This window comes from Elephantulus edwardii, unplaced genomic scaffold (genome assembly GCF_000299155.1).
Source record: "Elephantulus edwardii isolate Elephantulus edwardi_28Jun2011 unplaced genomic scaffold, EleEdw1.0 scaffold00115, whole genome shotgun sequence".
Taxonomy (NCBI): Eukaryota; Metazoa; Chordata; class Mammalia; order Macroscelidea; family Macroscelididae; genus Elephantulus; species Elephantulus edwardii.
The window spans coordinates 6,336,724-6,357,088 of NW_006399865.1; the positions used below are offsets into that span (position 1 = coordinate 6,336,724).

The 20,365-nt window shown below is 43.0% G+C and overlaps 2 protein-coding genes across 2 annotated transcripts in view; one reads left to right on the forward strand and one right to left on the reverse strand.

Annotated features, from left to right (window-relative positions):
• Window positions 1-2,679: 2,679 nt before the first annotated feature.
• Window positions 2,680-8,458, reverse strand: TRAPPC2 (trafficking protein particle complex 2). Its single transcript, XM_006892377.1, has 4 exons — window positions 8,366-8,458; window positions 4,627-4,771; window positions 3,991-4,076; window positions 2,680-2,778 (listed from the first exon to the last, which is right to left on the reverse strand). Exons 1-4 carry the CDS (start codon window positions 8,456-8,458, stop codon window positions 2,680-2,682), a joined length of 423 nt encoding a protein of 140 aa, XP_006892439.1.
• A 6,311-nt stretch (window positions 8,459-14,769) lies between these two features.
• Window positions 14,770-20,365, forward strand: part of OFD1 (oral-facial-digital syndrome 1) — a 42,783-nt gene continuing 37,187 nt past the window's right edge. The window contains exons 1-5 of the mRNA XM_006892418.1: window positions 14,770-14,788; window positions 15,026-15,076; window positions 15,213-15,283; window positions 15,402-15,500; window positions 16,758-16,958. Of these exons, the coding sequence (XP_006892480.1) occupies window positions 14,770-14,788; window positions 15,026-15,076; window positions 15,213-15,283; window positions 15,402-15,500; window positions 16,758-16,958 (441 nt within the window). The remainder of the gene's footprint in view (window positions 14,789-15,025; window positions 15,077-15,212; window positions 15,284-15,401; window positions 15,501-16,757; window positions 16,959-20,365) is intronic.

Sequence of the window (20,365 nt, forward strand, 5' to 3'; positions counted from 1 at the left end):
AGGATTTGAAATCAGGGAGTGAGATACCTCCTACCGTTCTTCTATTCTTAAGGAGTGCTTTGCTTATTCGGGGCTCTTAAGTTTTCAGATGAGAACTTTTCCATTTCACAAGTTCTAGCATTAGTCCACAGTAATTCAAGCTTGTTATAATGGGTTAAGATAACGTTGTTGTTGTTATGAGCTGTCGAGTCACCTGCGACCCTATGTACAGAAGCTCTGAATCCTGCCCTGTCCTGAGCCAGTCTCACTGATTCTGACACACCAACCCCCATCGTCCCAGTCACTGTATCAATCCATCTCATCTGGGATCTTACTCTCCTGAGCTGTCCTTCCAAGCATGATGTCCTTCTCCAAGGACCAGTGTTTCCTGGCCACATGCCCAAAGTATGTGAGACAAAGCTTCAAAATCCTAGTCTCTAAGGAGAGAAATCCTAGCCTCTAAAGGAGAGACTTTGTTTCACCCTCTCCAAGACAGACCTATTTGTTTTCTTGGTGGTCCATGGTATGTTCAAGATTCTTCTCCAGCACCACAATATACGAAGATCATGGCCTGGATTAGACACACCTTAGTCTCCAGACTGACATCGTTGTTTCTCAGTACTCTGGAGAGGTCCCTGACAGCAGATTTTCCCAATGTAATTCTTCATTTGATTTTCTGACTGCTTTAAGAGTGTTGATTGTGGAGCCGAGCAAGCTGTAATTGTTAACAACCTCAATCTCTTCTCCATCCATCATGGTGCTGCCAGTTGGCCCAGTGGTGAGAATCTTTGTCTTCTTGATGTTGAGCTTCAATCCATATTGAAAACTACAGTCCTTGACCTTCTGCAACAAGTGCTTCAGGTCTTCTTCAGTTTCAGCAAGCAAGGTTGTGTCATCTGCATAATGTAGGTTGTTGATGAGTCTACATCCAATCCTGATGCTACACTCCTCATAAAGCCCTGCTTCCTGAACGATCTGTTCTGCATAGAGATTGAAAAGGTATGGGGACAGGATGCATCCCTGATGCATTCCTTTCCCAATTTTGAACCATGCATTGTTTCCCTGCTCTGTTCTGAGGACTGCTTCCTGGTCCAAGTATAGGTTTTGCATAAGCACCATCCAGTGTTCTTGGATTCCCATTTTCATTAAGGTTAGCCACAATTTGTTGTGATCCACACAGTCAAATGTCTTTGCATAGTCAGTGAAATACAGACAGACATTCCTCTGGTACTCTTTGCTTTCAGCCAAGATCCATCTGACACTGGCAATAATGTCTCTAGTGCCAAGACCTCTTCTAAACCCAGCTTGTAGGACAACATACTAGTTTGTCATTCTACTCACAGAATAGGACTAAGGTGGTGGCATGTGTGAAGGAGATATCACTTTAAAATTAGGCATTCAAATACTACAATCTTGGACAAACATCTTTATTTAAGGATCAAATAAATATACAGGATAAATAACAATAACGGTAACAATTTTACAGAAGGATATAGCTCCAAAATTAGGAGTAAACCAATTCAAATGTTATTCAGAACAATTTTACAGAAGGATATAGTTCTAAGCTTAAGAGTTAAACCAATTCAAATGTTATTCAGAACAATTTTACAGGATATAGTTCCAAGCTTAAGAGTTAAACCAATTCAAATGTTATTCAGAATGCAGTAAAATTTTCAAATGATCATTACCAGTTCAGAAAATACCTGGTGAGGTTACTTGCCATTCACTGGATATCTGGTATTAACACAATAAGACACCCTTCTCCCTCCTTATTATAATACAAGACCAAAGCTATCCACCTATCTCTGGGATAGCCTGGGAGGCTAAACTGGCAATTGTTCACATAATCCAATCTTTCCTTTGTATGCAATTCTGCAAATAGGCTCATATCTTCCCCCCCCCCCCAAGAAATGAACAGGCCTTTATTGTGTGGTCTGAGAGGGACACTATGAGCAAAGAAGGTCAAAATGGCTCTAGACTCGTATCTTAACTAGCATGGATAATAGCAGGTTGAATTAATTCCTAGTTTACTATCTGAGGATGGGTGATACAAGAACAGAAAGTTATTATAGTCTAGAGGAACAGCATTCCCAAGCATATATCATAAACTCTGGAACTCTAGCAGCGTCACTAGTTTTAACATAGGTAGCAGCCATGTGACATTTAGCACCACTGAAGCCTTTGTCTCGGCCACCTCAGGTACTTCCTATTTTGTGCACTGCCTCTACACATTGTCACTAGACATAAAAATAAAACCACATGTGCCAGCTGTCAACTTCATTCCCCACAGCAGAAGCTTTTAACTTGAAATCTATACCAGATTAGTGCTCGGACACTTGTGTGGAGTTTATCAAGATAAAGCTATCTGCATCGGGAAAGTCAAAAGCTATCTCAATTTCTAAAATAAAAACCTTTTAAGATTCTTGGTAAGGAACTTTTTACAAATAACATCATTCATAAACAAATACTGAAGTATTAATAGTAACTGGCAAGAAACAGAAGATAACTATTTTTAAATAGAAAAGGAATTACATGTTGAGATAAACAAAGACTGCAAAAGGAGTTACATGAAGCTGAGATAAACAGAGACTGCGACATCACGTTTTCCAGGCAATTTAATCAAGTTACTTACAAAGCACACATTCCTGAGTATGCGTCCCATTGTCATGGTGATGCTGCTTACTGCTGATTGGTTCAATTTCAGCTTAACAGGTGTTTCTTTCCAAGAAACTGAACTTTCCGGTCAAATGCACTTGATCGAATAGGAGAATTGGGCTCATAAAATGGATTCATTGCAAACTAGGAGAAAAGGAGGCATTAGTGATCTTGTCCAAATGAAAGAGGCTGACAAATCAAAAGGCGATCAAGTTATCAGAGAGGAGTGCAAAGATAGTTTTCAAAATGTGAACTAAAATGCTTCCTTGTGAAAGCCCAAGTTCCTCTTTTTCTTTTCTCATTTTTTTTAAGGTCCTCTATTTTGGTTTGAGTGTTTCCATTTTGAGAAGAACCTATGGAAAACTTCTGGTAGTATGACACAGGCTGCTTGTGTAAGTGCAATGAATTTCAGGCATCACCCCCAAGCATGGAATTCTCGTCGACTGGCATCCATTATAAAGATACAGATGAAATTGTGTAAGACCCTTTGTCTCCATCAATATAAATAAGACCTGCATGCTCAAAACTTCAAAAGTGAAGCCACATTGCTATTAAAATTACTCTCTGTAAATTTACTACTATTAGATGAGAATTACTAATGAGAAAAGGAGTTAGCGATTTTTACCATAGAGTGGTTACTAGGTGGCGCTGAGTCAATTCTGATTCATAGTGATCCTAGCTGGATGACAGACTTCCCCTCAGAGTTTCTCGGACTGCAGTCTTTATAGGAGCAGATCCCTCGGCCTGCCTAGTATCTGGCAGAGTTGCTGGTGGGTTTGAACTGCCAGCTTTCAGGTATGCAGCTGAGTAGCACTGTCAGTTACACCATCTAAAATGCTACTTCTGAGTGGAACTAGTGATTGCCCAATTGTATTACTGTGCTGACGGGAATGATAAAAGTATGTCTGCTGGCACTGCCATTTACCCAATGCCATCTGACTTTTTAATATTTTTTTATTATTTTATTTTTCTAATGAAAATATCAATGCATCGAAATAGCAAGGAATTGCTGACAGCATTATTCTCTCTGAGCAAGTGTTTGCTAATCAAGATCACCTCCTGGCAGTTGATGATCTAGATTTATTATATTGCAATTTACTTATAACAATAGATGGAATACCTTTTCTATTACAATCATAAGACCAGTTTCCCTTGCCTCCCTTTCTTAGTTACATGCACTACAAGGTGAAGTAGGAGCCTGCGGGGGAGTAGCTGGGGCCCCCTAAATGTTGGTTAGGGGGAAGCTAATCTGGGACAAAACCTGCAGGACAAAACAGGGGTAACTCCAATAGGCTTCCTGTCTGAGTAACAATGTCTTTTTATGATCAGATTTAGAAAATTCTAAAACATACATACCTTTATGTACAAATCGTAGACATCAGTAAAGAAGTTCTTTATCCCATCTTCTTGTCTTACATCATGAAGCATAATAAATCTCATATGTGAAATAGTTAAGGCATAATCTTTCTGAGAAAGGAAAATCGGTTGACAAAATTTACTTCAAATCATCACTTGCAGTGTGTATTTGGTGATAGATTTAAAGGTAGGATCGTTTGATCTTAACCTCAAACCCAACCCAACCTACTTCTGTCTTACCAATTCTGTGAGCTTGCTAATCTTTCTCCCATAGGGCAGCTGGTGCATTTGAACTGCTACTCAAATTTTGGTTAGCAGCACCACACATAGTGTACTACACTACCAGAGCTCTTGATTTTTATCTTAAAGAGAAGATATTTTGTTTTTGTGGGTTTTTTTTTTCAGTGTGAAGCAGAAAAAGAAATTTCTCTTACTTTTGTTCGTACAATCCTTAGTTTCATATGAGACCTGGTTTTACTCAACAATATGTTCTCTGGTTTGTAGTACCATGACGGGCAATGCTCACATATGTGCCAACTCTTCGAAATCCTAGGACTCAGACTGGCACCTACAATTCACGTTCTTTTATTTTTATAACCCAACATTTAGTTATAGATATTTAAAAGGTAAGGATATGACCAGCTGTAACAAATGCCGAGACGAACCACTCATTGAACTTATCCACAGTTTTTAAGTACATGTTGTTAGACAGCCACATATTCTCATCTACAAGGTCAAGAGCAGCATGGGCGATGAACTGGTTCAGGTGACGATGATCATCCTAGACGACAACGAGAAGAAAAAGCCACAGATCAACATCCCAGTGTAGCACCAAGAGCATCAGCGTCCTGTCCATCACTACAGTGCTGAGCCTTGAACAATGTGGGGGTTAGGGACGCAGCCAAAAATAGCTGTATAACTTTCGATCTCCCCCAAACTGAAAGCTTTATTGTTCACAATCAGTTAACACATACTTTGTATATTGTGTATTAACATAGATTATGTGGGGATGGCTGCATTTTCAGTATAAAAACAAGAAGATATTTTGCCAAAAGTGCAAGGTGTTTGTGCCTGCTGGCACACATGCAGCAACAGCTTCACAGATTTCCTATTTTCTTTTTTTTTAATTCGAATTCCCACACTGAATGGGATCTACACTACATATCAATCACTTTAGGTTTTTCTTCTAACGTTACAGCTTCTCTCTGCACCGTGGGTGCACTTCCAGCATCACTTAGTGGCACCTCACATGAGTGCCATGGTGTCATTCTAAGTTCACGGCACTGCACTAGAAACGAGAGAACTTTCTATGGGGAAATGCAATTTGCTGGATAAGAAGCCCTGGTGGTGTAGTGGGTTATGTGTCAGGTTACTAAACGAAAGGTCAGTGGTTTGAATCTCCTAGCCATGCTGTGAAATAGAGGCAGCTTCTTTGTAAAGATTTACAACCTCGGAAACCTGGTGAAGGGTCACTCTGACTTGGCATTGACTTGATGGCACTGAGGCAGTTTACTGGAAGATGAACTGCTCAGGAAGAAATGATTCCTGTCAAACAGCACCATTTAAAAACATCCACCCACTTCAAATTTGTGCTGTTTAAGGGTCAGCTATATATGGTTGTCTCATTGGAAAAATATTTTCTGCTTTTATTTCCTTTTTTATTTTCATGAAAAGCCAAACCTTATATTCACACAATGGGATATGAAGCTGCATTGAAAAACAACGAACTCATGAGATATTACACAAAATGACTGACCCTGGAGGACATTATGCTGAGTGAAAGATCTCAGTCACAAAAGGACAAATACTGCACAATGCCACTGTTGTAAAGCAGGAATGACACTGGGGTTGTGGGGAAAATAAGGGATAAATAACGTATACTGCATTGAAACAGATGAGGGAGAGAGAACTGTTTGAAAGGAATATACGATTAGGTATTATTTTCATGACAAGAGTCCAGAATGAGAGCTGCATATTGGAGTGGACTGGGTGAGGGGGGAATTGTGTAATAATGAAAGTAATTTTTTTTTTTTACTCTTCAAAGAGAAAAACCAACTGGGGGAAGGGGTGGGCATGGAGGAAAATGTGCAACAATGAATGAATGAAAAAAAAAGAATTTGACAATTAAACAAAAAAAGCAGCAAACCTACTGCTAAGTCTATAGCAACTCACAGCAAGCTGATAGGACAAGGGCGTAAACTTTCTTCAGAGAAGAAGTTTTAACTGCTGATCTTGAAGTTAGCATCCAAGCACTTTAACTACTGTCTCACCAGTGCTCTTTTTTCCCCAAGATATAGCCTGTTTTCATATAATACTCTAAAACTCTGCCATCTAACTCAACAGAAAGAAGACAATTTCAGAAAAAAGGATGAGTTTCAGAAACTAAGTAGGAAAGTGTGTTTTATAAGGTTGGAAAACACAAGTTACTGACTCTGTAACCATTTCAAACACATGATTTTAAAAAAATAGGTTTTTTTTTAAAAAAAAAAAAGTCAGCCCTGTGTTCAAAACAGTTAACATTTTACTAGAGACAGGTTATGGAAAAAATGTGTCAGGAGATAGCTCAAGCCTACTTTAGTAGGCTGGGACAAAGGAGGAGGTGACAAAGTGCCACAGATGGCTGTTTGCACTGGGTCTTGAGGGACAATAACTGGAGTGGGGAGGGACTTCTGAGACAGTGGTACCAGGTAAGTAGTAGAGGGCTGAGGTGGCACTTTTAATGGCAAAGACTTCTTCAAGTGAACTATGGCAGGGTGACCTGGGAGGACAGGAGGCCACGCCCAGCCCCAGTAGTGAGCAGACTCCTGTGTTACCTGTAGCAACAGGACACAGTTCTGTCACAGCTAGAATGTCTCTTTCATGGACTGAAAGGCTTCACTGGCCGGGGGTGGGTAGGAGTACTGTCCCACCACAACGTGGGGAGAGAACAAACAGCCTGGATTATTGCTCCCTCACTCCTGTGGCTGGGTGGGAGGGAGGCTGCTGGAGTCCCTTGCCCAGCTGAAGGATGTTGGCATCATGATCATCTTGCCAGGACGAAGCTGACTAGATTCTTGGATAAATGGATGTAGTGTGCGGCTGGCTCACTATGGCATTTTCCACTACTTTACACTGAGGACTAAGCTTGAGCGATCTGGAGAAAACAGTCCATATGCTTGAAGGTGGATGGCAGCAGGGAAAAGCATTAATAGGGCCAAGTGTCAAGGTCTTTTCCAAAGTACTGTCTTGCCTGCCACAAAGTAACCTGAGTGCACAGGAACTCTTTCAAGTAGCCAGGTGCCACAAAGCAGCCGCTGCTACGGATGCTTCCCAGTCAAGATTTAATGAGTAGTAGGGGCATGGGAAGGTCAGGAAAGAATCTAGCGACACTACCAGGCAGATGATAACTTCAAATAATCATCTATCCAATTTTCTAGGCAAGAGTTGAATATTTGAAAAGCATTATATACCAGAATTTATGCACCAAAATTAATTTCTAAAAAGAATTCTTCTCTTAAAGCCCCTTGCAGACTAGGTGCAGAAGCTGGGGAAAACACGGCATAACTTTTCAGTAATTTATTTGGTAAAGGACTAGTATGAGAAGATGAAAGGGCTTATCCCAGGACTCTGCAGTGTTGGTTTTCTCTGAATGGAGGAAATGAACTGAGTCTGTTTCTGGAAGCACTCTCAACCACAGAATGGTGGCTGGCATCACCGCCAGTGCTGATTTTTATGTTTGTGGCACATGACCAAGGTGACATGGGAAGTGAGCTGCAGTCACTAAATGTTATAGGAGTTCCCTGAACACTGAGTTCTAGAAGACTATTGGCAGGACAAGAAGTAAAGCCTTCTTTTATTCCCCCCCCCCATGGAGACTGGGTGGAGTCTATTTTGAGAAAAAGTCAGCTCCTCTGGGACAGAGACGCATGCATCACATCTCAGTGTGGCGTCACAGGGCTTCTTAAACCACCCACTGTTGCTGGACTGCTTCTCTTGACTTAAAGGCTTAAGAAGCAGCATTTCAGATCAGTTGATCTAATGAACTGAAGGGAAGGGACAAGAAATTTAAGGCTCATGCTGTTGCTGCTAGGGGCTGCTGAGTTGGCTCCGTTTCACAAAGCGACTCTATGTACAACAGCACAAAACCCTGCTCAGTCCTGAGTCAATTCCTGCTCAGCAAGCCTATGTGTTCAGTGAGTGTGTGGAACATTCACCTCACAGAACATTCCCTGGCTGGCGTCTATCAACCTGCGGGGCTTCAACAAGCTGCAAGTGATGGCTGTGGATAGCCACCAATTCTTCTGCCTGTTCTGGGTCAGCTCTGAAATCACATTACACCATTTCATTTGAACATCACAACAAGACTTAGGGGATATTCTAAAAGTTCCATACGTACTTTGGATTCTGCTTTTCCAGCTGGTAAGAACTCCATTTCAAATACTGGATTATCATGATGGCCAACAATTACAAAGTAGAAGCTTCCTGACATTATCTTCAATGTACGGCCCCTAATTAAGTGAAAAAGAATATATGTTTTTAGTACTCAATGCTGAAGATCAAAAAAACGTTAAAAGCAAGCTAGAATCCAACATATACTCTACATGGTAGAGGAAATCAGTAAAGGGGGCATGCTTTCTAGAATGCATGAGTTTTAAGACTATTCAGATTACATATCAATGTGCTACATTTTCATGAACAGAGAAATTGCAAGATCTTTAATATGAAATCCTAAGAACAACACTCTCTTAATTCCTGAAAGAGTTAAAAATCTAGAACATTCTGTTCTAAGGTCAAGTAATTTGGGCTGCACTTAGACCAGCAACTGTGGAGATTAAGAACAGGTGGCCATTAGGAAGGTTAAAGAGGTATAAAAGGTACAAAAAGAATTAGTTTGCCTTCTGAGTTTTCCGGCATGATCTTGCTGAGGAAACATAAAACAACTCTTAACTCACACCATCTGCACAGGAGATACTGCACCGTTTATCTACAGACACAGCACTGCATTTGTATTCATCAAATACAGCGTCATGCTACAAATACAAGTTTTGGCAAAAGCAAGAGCTTATGATTTATAAGTAAGAAGGAACACTTTGCATTCTACAAAAAGATGGAAGAAATAACAATGCAAGAAGGAAGAGCACTGCATTAGGAGGTCTTGGAAAGTTTGCCGAAGAAATAAAACTAAGGGAATATATGCATGTACAAAAACTACGTGGTCTTGAGGCTTTTGAAGAAGGAATACATGGTGAGACAGGTTCAGGTCTAGCTCTGTCACTTACTAGTGATGTGACCACAGGCAAGGTCGTTGATCTCCCAATGTCTGATTCCTCATCTGTAAAACAGAGAGAATAATCATAAAGACCCCATGGTGTTCTCAGCATTACACATCTGACTACATGGAAAGCACTTGGCACCACAGCTGGCTCCTAGTGAGGACCCCATAAATGTCACCTATACAACACCCCAGAGCAGCACACAAGCCCAGAGGACGTGGTCATTTCTTAATGTGAGGCTGGAATCCAGCTACCTGGGGCAGTTTCCTGAAAGCCGAGGTGTGTTAGAGTCCAAGACTTACCCACTCTTCCTGGCCCCCTTTGCTGACTCCTATGGAATGTGCTAGAATAAATTGGAAATATATTCCCGAAAGAGTTAAACACTTGGAAATGGAAACCAGGGCACAAGAGGCACTCTGAACTCTAGAGACTAGAAGGCTAGGACTCTCAAAGAAAAAGGTGGGTCTTCACCCTCTGTGGCAGGACTGACAGTTGTCCCTAGGGGCAGGGAACAGCCCACTTGAGCTTGCAGGCGAAGCCTGGTCTTGCCCATCCTGTCACTGTCGTCTGTGGCTGCTTGCCCCTGCTCCCATAGCCAAGTGAGCGAAGCAGCTGCAACAGAGGACCTGCCAAGTCTAGAATGTTCGCCAACCTCTGTCTTTGGGAAAAGACTTGAAAAAGGCCTCAACGGAAAAACTGGGCCACAAGGACAAACAGGAAATGACATAAAGGCTATGCAAAACTAGGAGAAGCAGTACCAGTCTCAGGAGAAAGAGAAGGGGAAAAGGGCTGGGAATGTGACATTTTAACACCAGTCAATAATGAGATCATTCATTCCTGCTGGCATAGGTTGAACAGCTGGACTTTGGCACAGGAAGCACTCACTTCAGCACAAACACTTAAAGAAGCAGCAGCAGCAGCAGCAAGAAAAAACAATTTTAAAAAAACAACAAAACAACACCTCACCAGAATAAGGAAGATGTTGTCTCCTCGGCCCCCAAACATTCAGGAAGCAGAACATATATGTATAGGGAAGATAGCTCCCATCCCCTCTCCTGACGACCCAGTGCCAGTTCTAACTCATGGCAACATTATGTTTGTCAAAGTTCAACAACTTTGCTCCGACAGGGCTTCCAATGTCTGATTTTTTTGGAAGTAGATGGCCAGGCCTTTCTTCCAAGGCACCTCTGGCTGGACTTTAAAGAGTTTTTTGTTAGCAACTGAACTTGAACCACATAGGGGCTCCTTGCAGACACAGGGTGAGGAGAAACAGAATGGAAACAAAAAAATACTGTATCAAGGTTCTACTACAAACAGCTTAGCTGGTTAACACGGCTTTCTTCATAAACATTTCATTATAAATATATAAGAAAGGAGGATGTGACTTTAGATTTAATTCTGACAAGGGAGAACTGACAGGAAAGTGGAAGAATTGGCAACTTTGGGCAAAAAGTATCCTACTGTCTCAGGAAGGGGATGCCGTGGACAAAAGTTTGGGGTTTACTACAAGCTTATCCTGTCTTTCTTTTTAAGAGACTCAAAACTATAACAACTTTACTAAGTGTTTGTGGGATTTACCAAGGAACAGCTGGAAAGCATGCTAAGATTCCGATTGAAACTGACCGGTTCCCTAAGGGAAGCCTGGACGGCCAGGGACACAGTGAGAAAGAACACTTCTTCGCTGAGTGAGGGAGGACTCTGAGCTGATTTAAGTGTCAATGCCCAAAGACCGCTGACTGTGTCCTCCATGTCAATTTATGGGATGGGGTTTCTAATGATTTGAGGTTGACCTTCACTTCAACATGTGAGTCAGCAACTTAGATGGAGACAACTGAGCGAGAAAAACACTGATCAGAAGACAAAAGCCAGGATTCAAACCATGTCCACAAGCAGAAGAATTGGGGGGCATTAACATGATAAAATACTGAAGAGGATGAAAAATAAATTCCTGTATCTAGCATGTTGCAAGGAGGGACTGGTCCTTGGAGAGGGACATCATGCTTGGGAGAGTGGAGGGGTGGTGCAGGAGAGGAAGACCCTAGATGAGATGGATCGATTCTGTGAGTGGAGTGGTGGGAATGAATGTGTTTGAGACGGCAAGGTTGGCACAGGATAGAACATTATTTAGGGCTCTTGTACATAGGGTCGCTATGAGTCGCAAACAACTCGATGGCACATAACAAGACTTAAAAAAAAGAAAAGCACAACACAAGAGCAGTTATTGTAAGAATCTGAAGTTTCATTTTCTGTAAGCTCACTAAGAGGCAGCTGTCTGATAGGGGGATTGAAATGGCAAAGGCAATTCTAGGCTCAATTACGAAAAAGTTGATGCCCAAGCAAGAAAGTGCCTGCCAATGGCCTCTTCACTAATAATATCTTTGGAGAAAGTACAAAGTTCTGGGCATCTCATTTTTAAGGGATCAGCAACCCGACTTGTGTGTGTTGGAGGAAATGATAGGATCTAGGCTAGGGAATGCTCCGGAAACAAGAAACTGAAGGACTCAAGAATGTTTGGCAGGAGGGGCGGGGGTGGGAGGAAAGACCTTGCCTGGGGTGGCAAAGGATCAGAGTACAGCACAATCTTTAAATATGATGCTCTAATGGGAAAGGGATATGACCATAATGGATAATGGATTTCCTTTCCTGAGTGAATCCTAATCAATTGAGAGTGAATTCCAGGAGCCGGTGCTGAGGACGAGTCTGAGACTAAATGCGGCGAGCAGGCAAGATTGCTGCAGTCTTAGCTCCCGCGTGGCTCCTAGGAGTCTTGGAAAGGGTAGTGCCTAAATGAGTCACAAATATTAGCCTTATTCTGACTCAGGCATGTGTCCTATAAGGCTACAAGGAAAGGCTTTTGACATATTGTAGTTGGAAACCATCAGGCTGCCTTGTTAGATCGCTAACTTCAAAGAGGTTCCTTTCAACTCTTAAGAATTTGAAGTTGCCGGTGAACATAAGACATAACTATGGCTCCCTCCAAAGTCATCCATTTTTTATAGCTAATGTGTTTACATCCTCTAGAGGAAAGTCCAGAAAATGGCTCTGTGCTCCCAAGAGCAATGGTTTCCTTTGTTTCACAGACCTGGGGCTGCAATACCAAGCACAGGACATGCCTACTGAAATGAAGTGAATACTATTATTTCTCTAAGGGGGGAAAAAAAGTAGTACATTCACATAGTAAACAACTGCTCTACTCCCAAGTGAGATTATAACAGTGCTGGAGAACATTCATCTAATTCTATTTAACCTTGGAAGCAAAGGTTGATCAATGAGGACAGATGCTTTTTAACAGAGATCTCTTGAAATTATTAAAAAGTGAGGCTGTCACTTTGAGGACTGGCTTAGCAATTCTGTAGTGCTGCTATACCAAGTGGATGGCTTTAACAAACAAAAATTTACTCTCTTACAATTTGACAGTACCAGCTTTGGGGGAAAGATTTCTCTGCAGGTTCTGGAGGAAAATCCTTGTTTGTGGAGATATCATTATGTCAAAGACATATGTTCTTGACACACTTCCCCTGTATGAAGGAGTTTCCCAGCATAGGGACATAGGTCCCAAGGGCATACTCCACTCCCAGAAATACTGAGGTTCCCCTTGTGAGATAAAAGGTGTTACAGGGATATTCCCCTTACATCAGACCTGGGCTGTAATGGGATTAAGGCATGCTGCAATTCACCTTTAATCCTCTTACAACCATTTGGTTTCTCAGATAATGGGGATTATTGTGTAACTTCCACATTATATCATGACATCACATATTTTGAGGGATACAACTTAATCCACAGTAAGGATTGATATGGGCCTCACCCAAGCCATGGTGATTTCAATTGCCTAATATACTTGTGAAAGCTGGGCAATGAGTAAAGAAGTCCAAAGAGGAATTGATGCCTTTAAATTGTTAGGCAAAGAATACTGAATATACCATGAGTTGCCTAAAGAACAAAGAGGTCAGTTTTGGGAAAAGGGCAGCTAGGATGCACCTTAGGAATGAGGATGGCAAGACTTTGTCTCACCTACTATGAGAAGGGATCAGTTCCTGGAGAAGGACACCATGTTTGGTAAAACAGAGGGTCACTAAAAGAGAAGACCTTCAATGAGAAAGACTGACAATGACTGCAACAATGGGCACAAGCACACATTCAAGAGCAGGAACAATGGTGCTGAGGTTGGCACAAATGGGCAAAATTGTTATACATACGGCCACTTGCTGAGTCGTGATAGCAGTGAACAATAAAGTCATTCTACTTTTTAGCAGCATCTGCAACATATTAACATTTGCTCCAAAGCCTCAATGCTTCTCCTCCATCAGTGTAAACTGTTATGCAAACCATATTCCTCCATCACTTCCTTCCCATTTCCTCTGTCGTCACTCATTGTTCCACTTCTGCTAGGGCTGACTGGGGTCCTGGTTGTTTTGGTAATCCGTCCCCCGCCCCCAACCTTACTCTGATTGTCTCCACTATTGTTATTGTTCTTATTTCTCTCTTCATGCCTTGGAATGCTCAACCTGAGTCTGTGTGTCCAAACCTTACCCATCCTTCAAGGTCTCACCAAGTCACCCCTGCTCCTTATGTATTTTGTCCAACACTACCTACTACCGCTGAAATCCTGCCTCGCTGCCTTTAAGACTTTACACTTTTTACGGCCAGGAGTCGAAGTTCACTGTACCTTCTCCCCAGAGGCTCACAAAGCAGAAAGTGACTCAATTTTACCCAAAGACTCAGATACCTTATACTTAACAGCACCCCAACCCGAAGCTTACTACACACTAGAGGGTCCTGCATTTCTTACTCCTGTGCTCATTTCTGCCCCCAATGCAAATGCTACCCATCAAGATCGTGTTGGAGTCCCACTTTTCTCACGGAGATGTACCTGATCAATTCCATCTTCAGCCACTTCTCCCTTCCTCCCCTCCCCAATACTCAGCCTACAATCCATCTTCGTTTTCATCGATCCTCTGACTGTAGCATACTTCTCGAGCGATCGTTGCATTTCCTTAAGACATTTAAACACCATGGGGAAAAGATTCATCTTTCTCGTCCTCGAAGCATCCCCAACAGCGGGCACTCGATCAAGTAAAGCTCAAAAGTTCCCAACCGGGGAGTCGTTTTTGTTCTCCTCCGCTCGGGAGATATGTGACAATGTTTGAAGACATCAGAGGCTGTCACAATTGGAAGATAACACTGACAGCTAGCGGAGAGAAGCTAAGCATCCTAAATTGTGCAGAACAGGCCACTAGAACAAAGAATCATGCAGCCCGGGGTGGCAATAACGATGCAAATAGAAATGCTAGTTAGCTGCATTTGTGCGCGTCCGCAGGCTCAAACGCCTGCAGATAGGCTGACAGAACCCGAATGGGGTCAGCAGGTAAGGTCGGGTGGGTCTGGCCTGGCTGCCCAGAAGATAGAACTAGGTGCGCGGGTAAGACCAGTGAGGTGCCGGCGGGTTCCTGACATCCCCAGAAGCCCAGCTCTCGCCCGTCACTCGCTTTCATTCTTACCCGCAGTAACACAGAGACAGCCGCGAATGCCGAGCAGCTCCAGCGGTAGAGCCTCAATTCCGAGAATCAGAGCACCCCTCGCGAGACTCCGTGGTTATAGTCTCACGAGATGTGGGCGGGACTAGTGGTCGCGGGGGGTGGGGTGGGGGCGGCTGACACATGCGCCGTAGTTTTCTCAGCGTGGGCGCGGGCGGTGGCGGCTTTCTGGCTGTGAGGGCTGTGATGGAGTGTGAACAGTGGCTACCCCAGCTTCTGTGACCCCTCTCCCTGTTTGCCTTTAAGAGTCGCGCCCGGACCACCCTCGAAAACTGCGGAGAAAGGAAATGCGCACACGTATCTGAGTTCTTAGTTCCAAGTGCAGGCTAGAGCGTTCCACTCCATTCCTTCCGCGCCCCCCAGGATAATGGAGGGCTTTGAGGATCAAAAGGCCCCCCATGGTCCAGACCTGCATCCTCCATTGGGCCTCGAGCTCGGGATGCCGTGGGTGGGCGAAAGCACACACATGAAATCTCAGGTAGCTACCGCGCCTCCGGGACCCAGGCGGGTGGGAGAGAAACCTTTTGTTTACGTTCGTTAGACTCCTTTCCCACAGGACCTCCTCTAGTGATTTTGGAGGCTACAGCACCTCAACCCATCGGGTAATCTTTTTCTCTTGCAGCTTCCCGTGTCCCCCAAGCTTGACATTTTGAGTCAAGATGAGCTACGCAAAAGGCTGTACAAGACATTTAAGGATCGGGGTATACTGGACTCTCTCAAGGTACCAGCTTTAGTTTTATGTGTTGTCTCACTTTTACAAGCATAACCTGCACCAGGTTTTATAGCCCTTTAAAAGTCATCCACGTCTTTGTAATTTAAAACCGTTGAATCTTGGTAAATATTGCATTTGTCCTTGGACAGTAACTTTGTTTGAAAAGAGCGTGTTCAAATAATGGATGTCTGGAACCAGCCTAAAGCTAGGAGAGGGTAATAAGGCTTGTTTTATTAATCTGAGTTAGAGATTTCTTAATCAAAAAGTGTCCTATGATTCCGTATGGGAAAGTGCATCTTTCTCTTTCATTGACTCTGTTTTTCAAGCATGATGTCCTTCGCTGTCTTGGCCTAGTGGTAAGGAGCTGTGCTGCACATAGTTGGAGTCCACCAGCTGCTCTGCAGCAGTCTCCTTCCATGTGATTTACTGCCTCTGAAAACCCACTGAAGGGTCACCTATGAGTTGGTTCTGACTCAAGAGCGTTATAATAAGATTGTATACAGCTTTAGTTTGCTTGGCTCCACAGTCAACACTCTTGGCACCAGTAGCCAGGAAATTAAAAGGTGCATTGCCATGGGGAAAGTCTGCTGTTAGGGTCCTCTCCAGAGTACTGAAGAGCAATGGTGTCTCCCTGGAGACTAAGGTGCGTTTGATACAGGCCATGGTCTTCGCAATCACTTGTTATGCATCAGAGAGTTGGACAGTGACCAAGGAGGATAGAAGGAGAATTGATGCCTTTGAGCTGTGGTGCTGGAGAAGAGTATTGAGAATACCATGGACTGCTAGGAAAACAAACAGATTCATCCTGGAAAGGGTTAAACCAGGTGGCTCCTTGGAGGCAAGGATTCTGAGGCTCCGTCTAACATACTTTGGACATGTTGTGAGGAGAGAACGGTCCTTGGAGAAGGACATCATGCTTGGGAGGGTGGAGGGACAGCGCTGGAGAGGAAGGCCCTCTATGAAGTGGATTAATTCAGTGACTGGAATAATCGGGATGGGAGTGTCAGAGACAGTGAGATTGGCACAGGACAGAGCAGAGTTTAGGGCTGTTGTACATAGGGTCGTTATGAGTCGCAAGCGACTCGACAGCACATAACAACAACATCCAGGAAGGAAGGCTCTTAATTTTTGACCATAGATCAAAAGCCTGGAAATAATGGAAGGATTTTAATTAATGTGACATATCTGTGTATCTGGTGAAACATTCCTGCTGAAAAAATATTTCTCTTCATTTCTTTCTTTCTTTCTTTTTTTTTTTTGAGCTAGATACAACTGAGAAACCAGCTAATTCATGAATTGATGCACCCCGTTATGAGTGGAAAACTGAAGCCCCAGTCCATTCCTGTGGAGGGGAGTGCCCTCTTAATAGGTGCTTCCAACTCTCTCGTTGCAGATCATCTCCTAAGATGTGGATATGAGTACTCACTTTCTGTCTTCTTTCCAGAAAGTGGTTTGACAAAAGAGAAGGTAAAGTTTTCCTGTTTTGGTTTTTTCATTTCCTCTTATCTTCTGAAGATAGTAACCCCAAACCAAAACCTGCTTTGTCAGGTCATGTTAGCTCATGGAAAGTCTCCACTGGGTTTCTGGGGCAACACATCTCTGTGGGAGGAAAGTGCCTCATCTTTCTCTTGTGGAGTGGCTAGGGGATTCGAACTCCTGACTACTTAGCAGCCCAGCACGCTATCCATTACACTACCAGGGTTCCTCCTGATGATAGTTAAGTGCTGCATGGTAACCTAGTGCTCCTTGACTGACACACATTGCCTTCAAGTCAGAACCTACTCACAGCTTACCCTCCAGTAGGTTTTCACGTGGGAGGATTTCCAGTCTTTCTCCTTCAGAGCAGCTGGTGGATTCGAACTGCCTGCCTTTGGGTTGGTAGCATAACCCCTTACTGACTAGCTCACCCAGGTCCATTTTTGGTTTATTTCTGAGTTCACATCATGCCTACATAGTAGCCAGGAAATTAAAAGGTGCATTGCCATGGGAAAGTCTGCTGTTAGGGACCTCTCCAAAGTACTGAAGAGCAATGCTGTCTCTCTAGAGACTAAGGTGCATTTGATACAGGCCATGGTCTTCGCAATCACTTATGCATCAGAGAGTTGGACAATGACCAAGGATAGAAGGAGAATTGATGCCTTTTAGCTGTGGTGCTGGAGAGGATTATTGAGAGTACCATGGACTGCTAGGAAAACAAACAGATTCATCCTGGAAAGGGTTAAACTGGGTGGCTCCCTGGGGGCAAGGATTCTGAGGCTCCGTCTAACATACTGTGGACATGTTGTGAGGAGAGACCGGTCCTTGGAGAAGGACATCATGCTTGGGAGGGTGGAGGGACAGCGCAGGAGTGGAAGGCCCTCTATGAGGTGGATTGATTCAGTGACTGGGGTAATCGGGATGGGAGTGTCAGAGACCGTGCGATTGGCACAGGACAGAGCAGAGTTTAAGGCTGTTGTACATAGGGTCGCTATGAGTCGCAAGTGACTCGATGGCACATAACAACAGTATATAGCAGGTGAATGATATATTTGATATTCCTTGGTATCTCAGTTGGTGTTTGTTAAATAGTGACCTATAGAATCACTGAATGTTTGGGGGTATAAGCTACTTTCCATACTGTGTGTGGGAATATGATTCATTTTCACTGCTTCTACCCTGTGCTTGACATTGTACGAACACATTGCATGTGCTTAGTTTGTGTGTTATACTTGAAGACACCAGCTCTGGCAGATCATACAACCTTTAAGTGACAGAACTGGCCATTTTCACTAGGCTAATCGATGCCTTTAGATGTGCTAGAGAAGAATATTGAACATAATCGACCGCCAAGAGAGCAAACAAGTCTGTCCCAGAGTGGATGAAACCTGGTTGCTCTTTGGAGACAAGGCTTTTGAAGCTCCATCTCACCTACTTTGGGCATGTTGTCCAGAGGGATCAGTCCCTGGAGAAGGACATCATGCTTGGAAGGATGGAGGGACAGCGCAAGAGAGGGAGACGCTGGCTGAGATGGATTGACACAGTCACTGTGGCAGTGGGGTCAGGTGTGTCAGAGATGGTGAAATTGGCTCAGGACACGGCAAGGTACAGAGCTGTTGTTCATAGACTCGCTATAAGTCATAGTCAACTTGAGAGCACGTAATGCTACCACTATCACCAGTCTCTTCAGATATTTTCCCTCTTCGTATTTATATAAGAAAAGTTAGGGATATGGCATTTTTAATAATCTGTAAAGTTCTTTAGGGAGGTCTGGTGGCCTACTGGGTAATGAATTGCTTTGCCAACCCAAAGGCTGGCAGTTTGAATTCACCACTTGCTCTGCAGGAGAAAGATAGTCTCCTCTTTTGCTATGTACAGCCTGTAAATTATGGTTTAAGATCAACTTTGAGTTTTTTTTTTTAATTTTAATTTTATTTTATTTTATTATTTTTGTGTGCGTGTACCGTCAAATCAGATCTGACTGGTACAGGAGGAGATTGCCCCTCCTTCCCCGGCAGAGCATCTGATGGATTCGAACCATGCACCTCTGGGATTGTAGTTGCAGCTTCTTGCCACTAGGCCACCAGAGCTCCCCTTTTGAGTTGGTTTTGACTCAAGGGCAATAAGTAAGTGATCATGTTCTCAAGTATTAAAACATACTTTGTTTTTTACGACTTTCCTAATTTACTATATTACTCCCCTATGACTCTTTTAGCATATTAAAACCCAAAAATAAAACCAGTTGCCATAAAGTTGCTTTTGACCCGTGGTGACCCTTCCATGAGTCAGAATAGAACGATGCCCCAAAGAGTTTTCATTGGCTGGCTATTCAACAACCGAGTGCAGTAATATTTGCACTACCCTGGGACTTGAACATGTTGTTATAAGTGTTACGGCGTTGATTAGGACTCATAGCTATCCTGTGGACAGCAGATTGAAACCTTGCCCTGTCTTGCACCACTGCCACAGTCTGTGCCATGCTCGGCCCATTGTCGGAGTCACTGTAACAGTCCATCGTGCTGAGGGTTTTCCTCTCTTTCCCTTCCTGATAACATGCTCAAAATACCAAGATTCACCGTCTTTGCCTTGAAGGAGCACCCTGGTTGCACTTCCTCCAGGACAGGTTGCTTTGTTAATTTCGCTGTCCATGGCATGGATATTCAGTAATATTTGTCAACATCACATTTCAAAGGAATTTATTCTTTTCCAGTCTTATTCACTGTCCAACTTTCAGATGCATAGCAAATAATTGAAAAGACCATGGCGTGGATCAGGTATACTTTAGTCTTTAAACTGGCTTCGATAATTACAATAATTTTTTTTCAAAGTACTCTTTTTTGAAATATAAACACTTCACGAATTTACGTACTATCCTTGTGCAGGGGCCATGCTAATCTCCATATTCTAATTTTAGTATGTGCTGCTGAAGTGAGCACTCAAAGTATACTTCTGAAATGCAAATAAACTAAATGCTTAACTGTCTTTACAACTTTCAACAGCTAAAGTATACCTGAAATATTCCTAAACAGACATTCTAGGTAGCTTTTTTTTTTTACCTTGGAACTTGAGATTCATCGTAAGCCAAGATAGTCCATCTGAACAGCACATCAGCAGAGCCCAGCCTGAGGTGCAGGCTGGGTTTAAACGAGACTGTGGTACTAGGGATACTATAGTTAATGTTAGGTGGATTTTGGCTGAAAGCAGGGAGTACCAGAGGAATGTCTATCTGTGTTTCATTAATTATGCAAAGGCATTTGACTGTGTGGATCACAACAAATTGGTTGATTCTGAGAACAGGAATCGCAAAACACTTTATTGTGTTTATGTGAAACCTATACTTGGGTGTCAGCAGAACAGAGCAAGGAAACATTGCATGGTTCAAAATTGGGAAAGGTGTA

Coding starts and splice junctions, on each gene's coding strand:
- TRAPPC2 (XM_006892377.1), bottom strand. CDS start 8,458: ATGTCAGGAAGCTTCTACTTTGTAATTGTTGGCCATCATGATAATCCA. Junction 4,772..8,365: donor CTGGAAAAGCAGAATCCAAA/GTACGTATGGAA, acceptor GTTGTCGTCTAG/GATGATCATCGTCACCTGAA. Junction 4,077..4,626: donor GGCATTTGTTACAGCTGGTC/ATATCCTTACCT, acceptor TAACTATTTCAC/ATATGAGATTTATTATGCTT.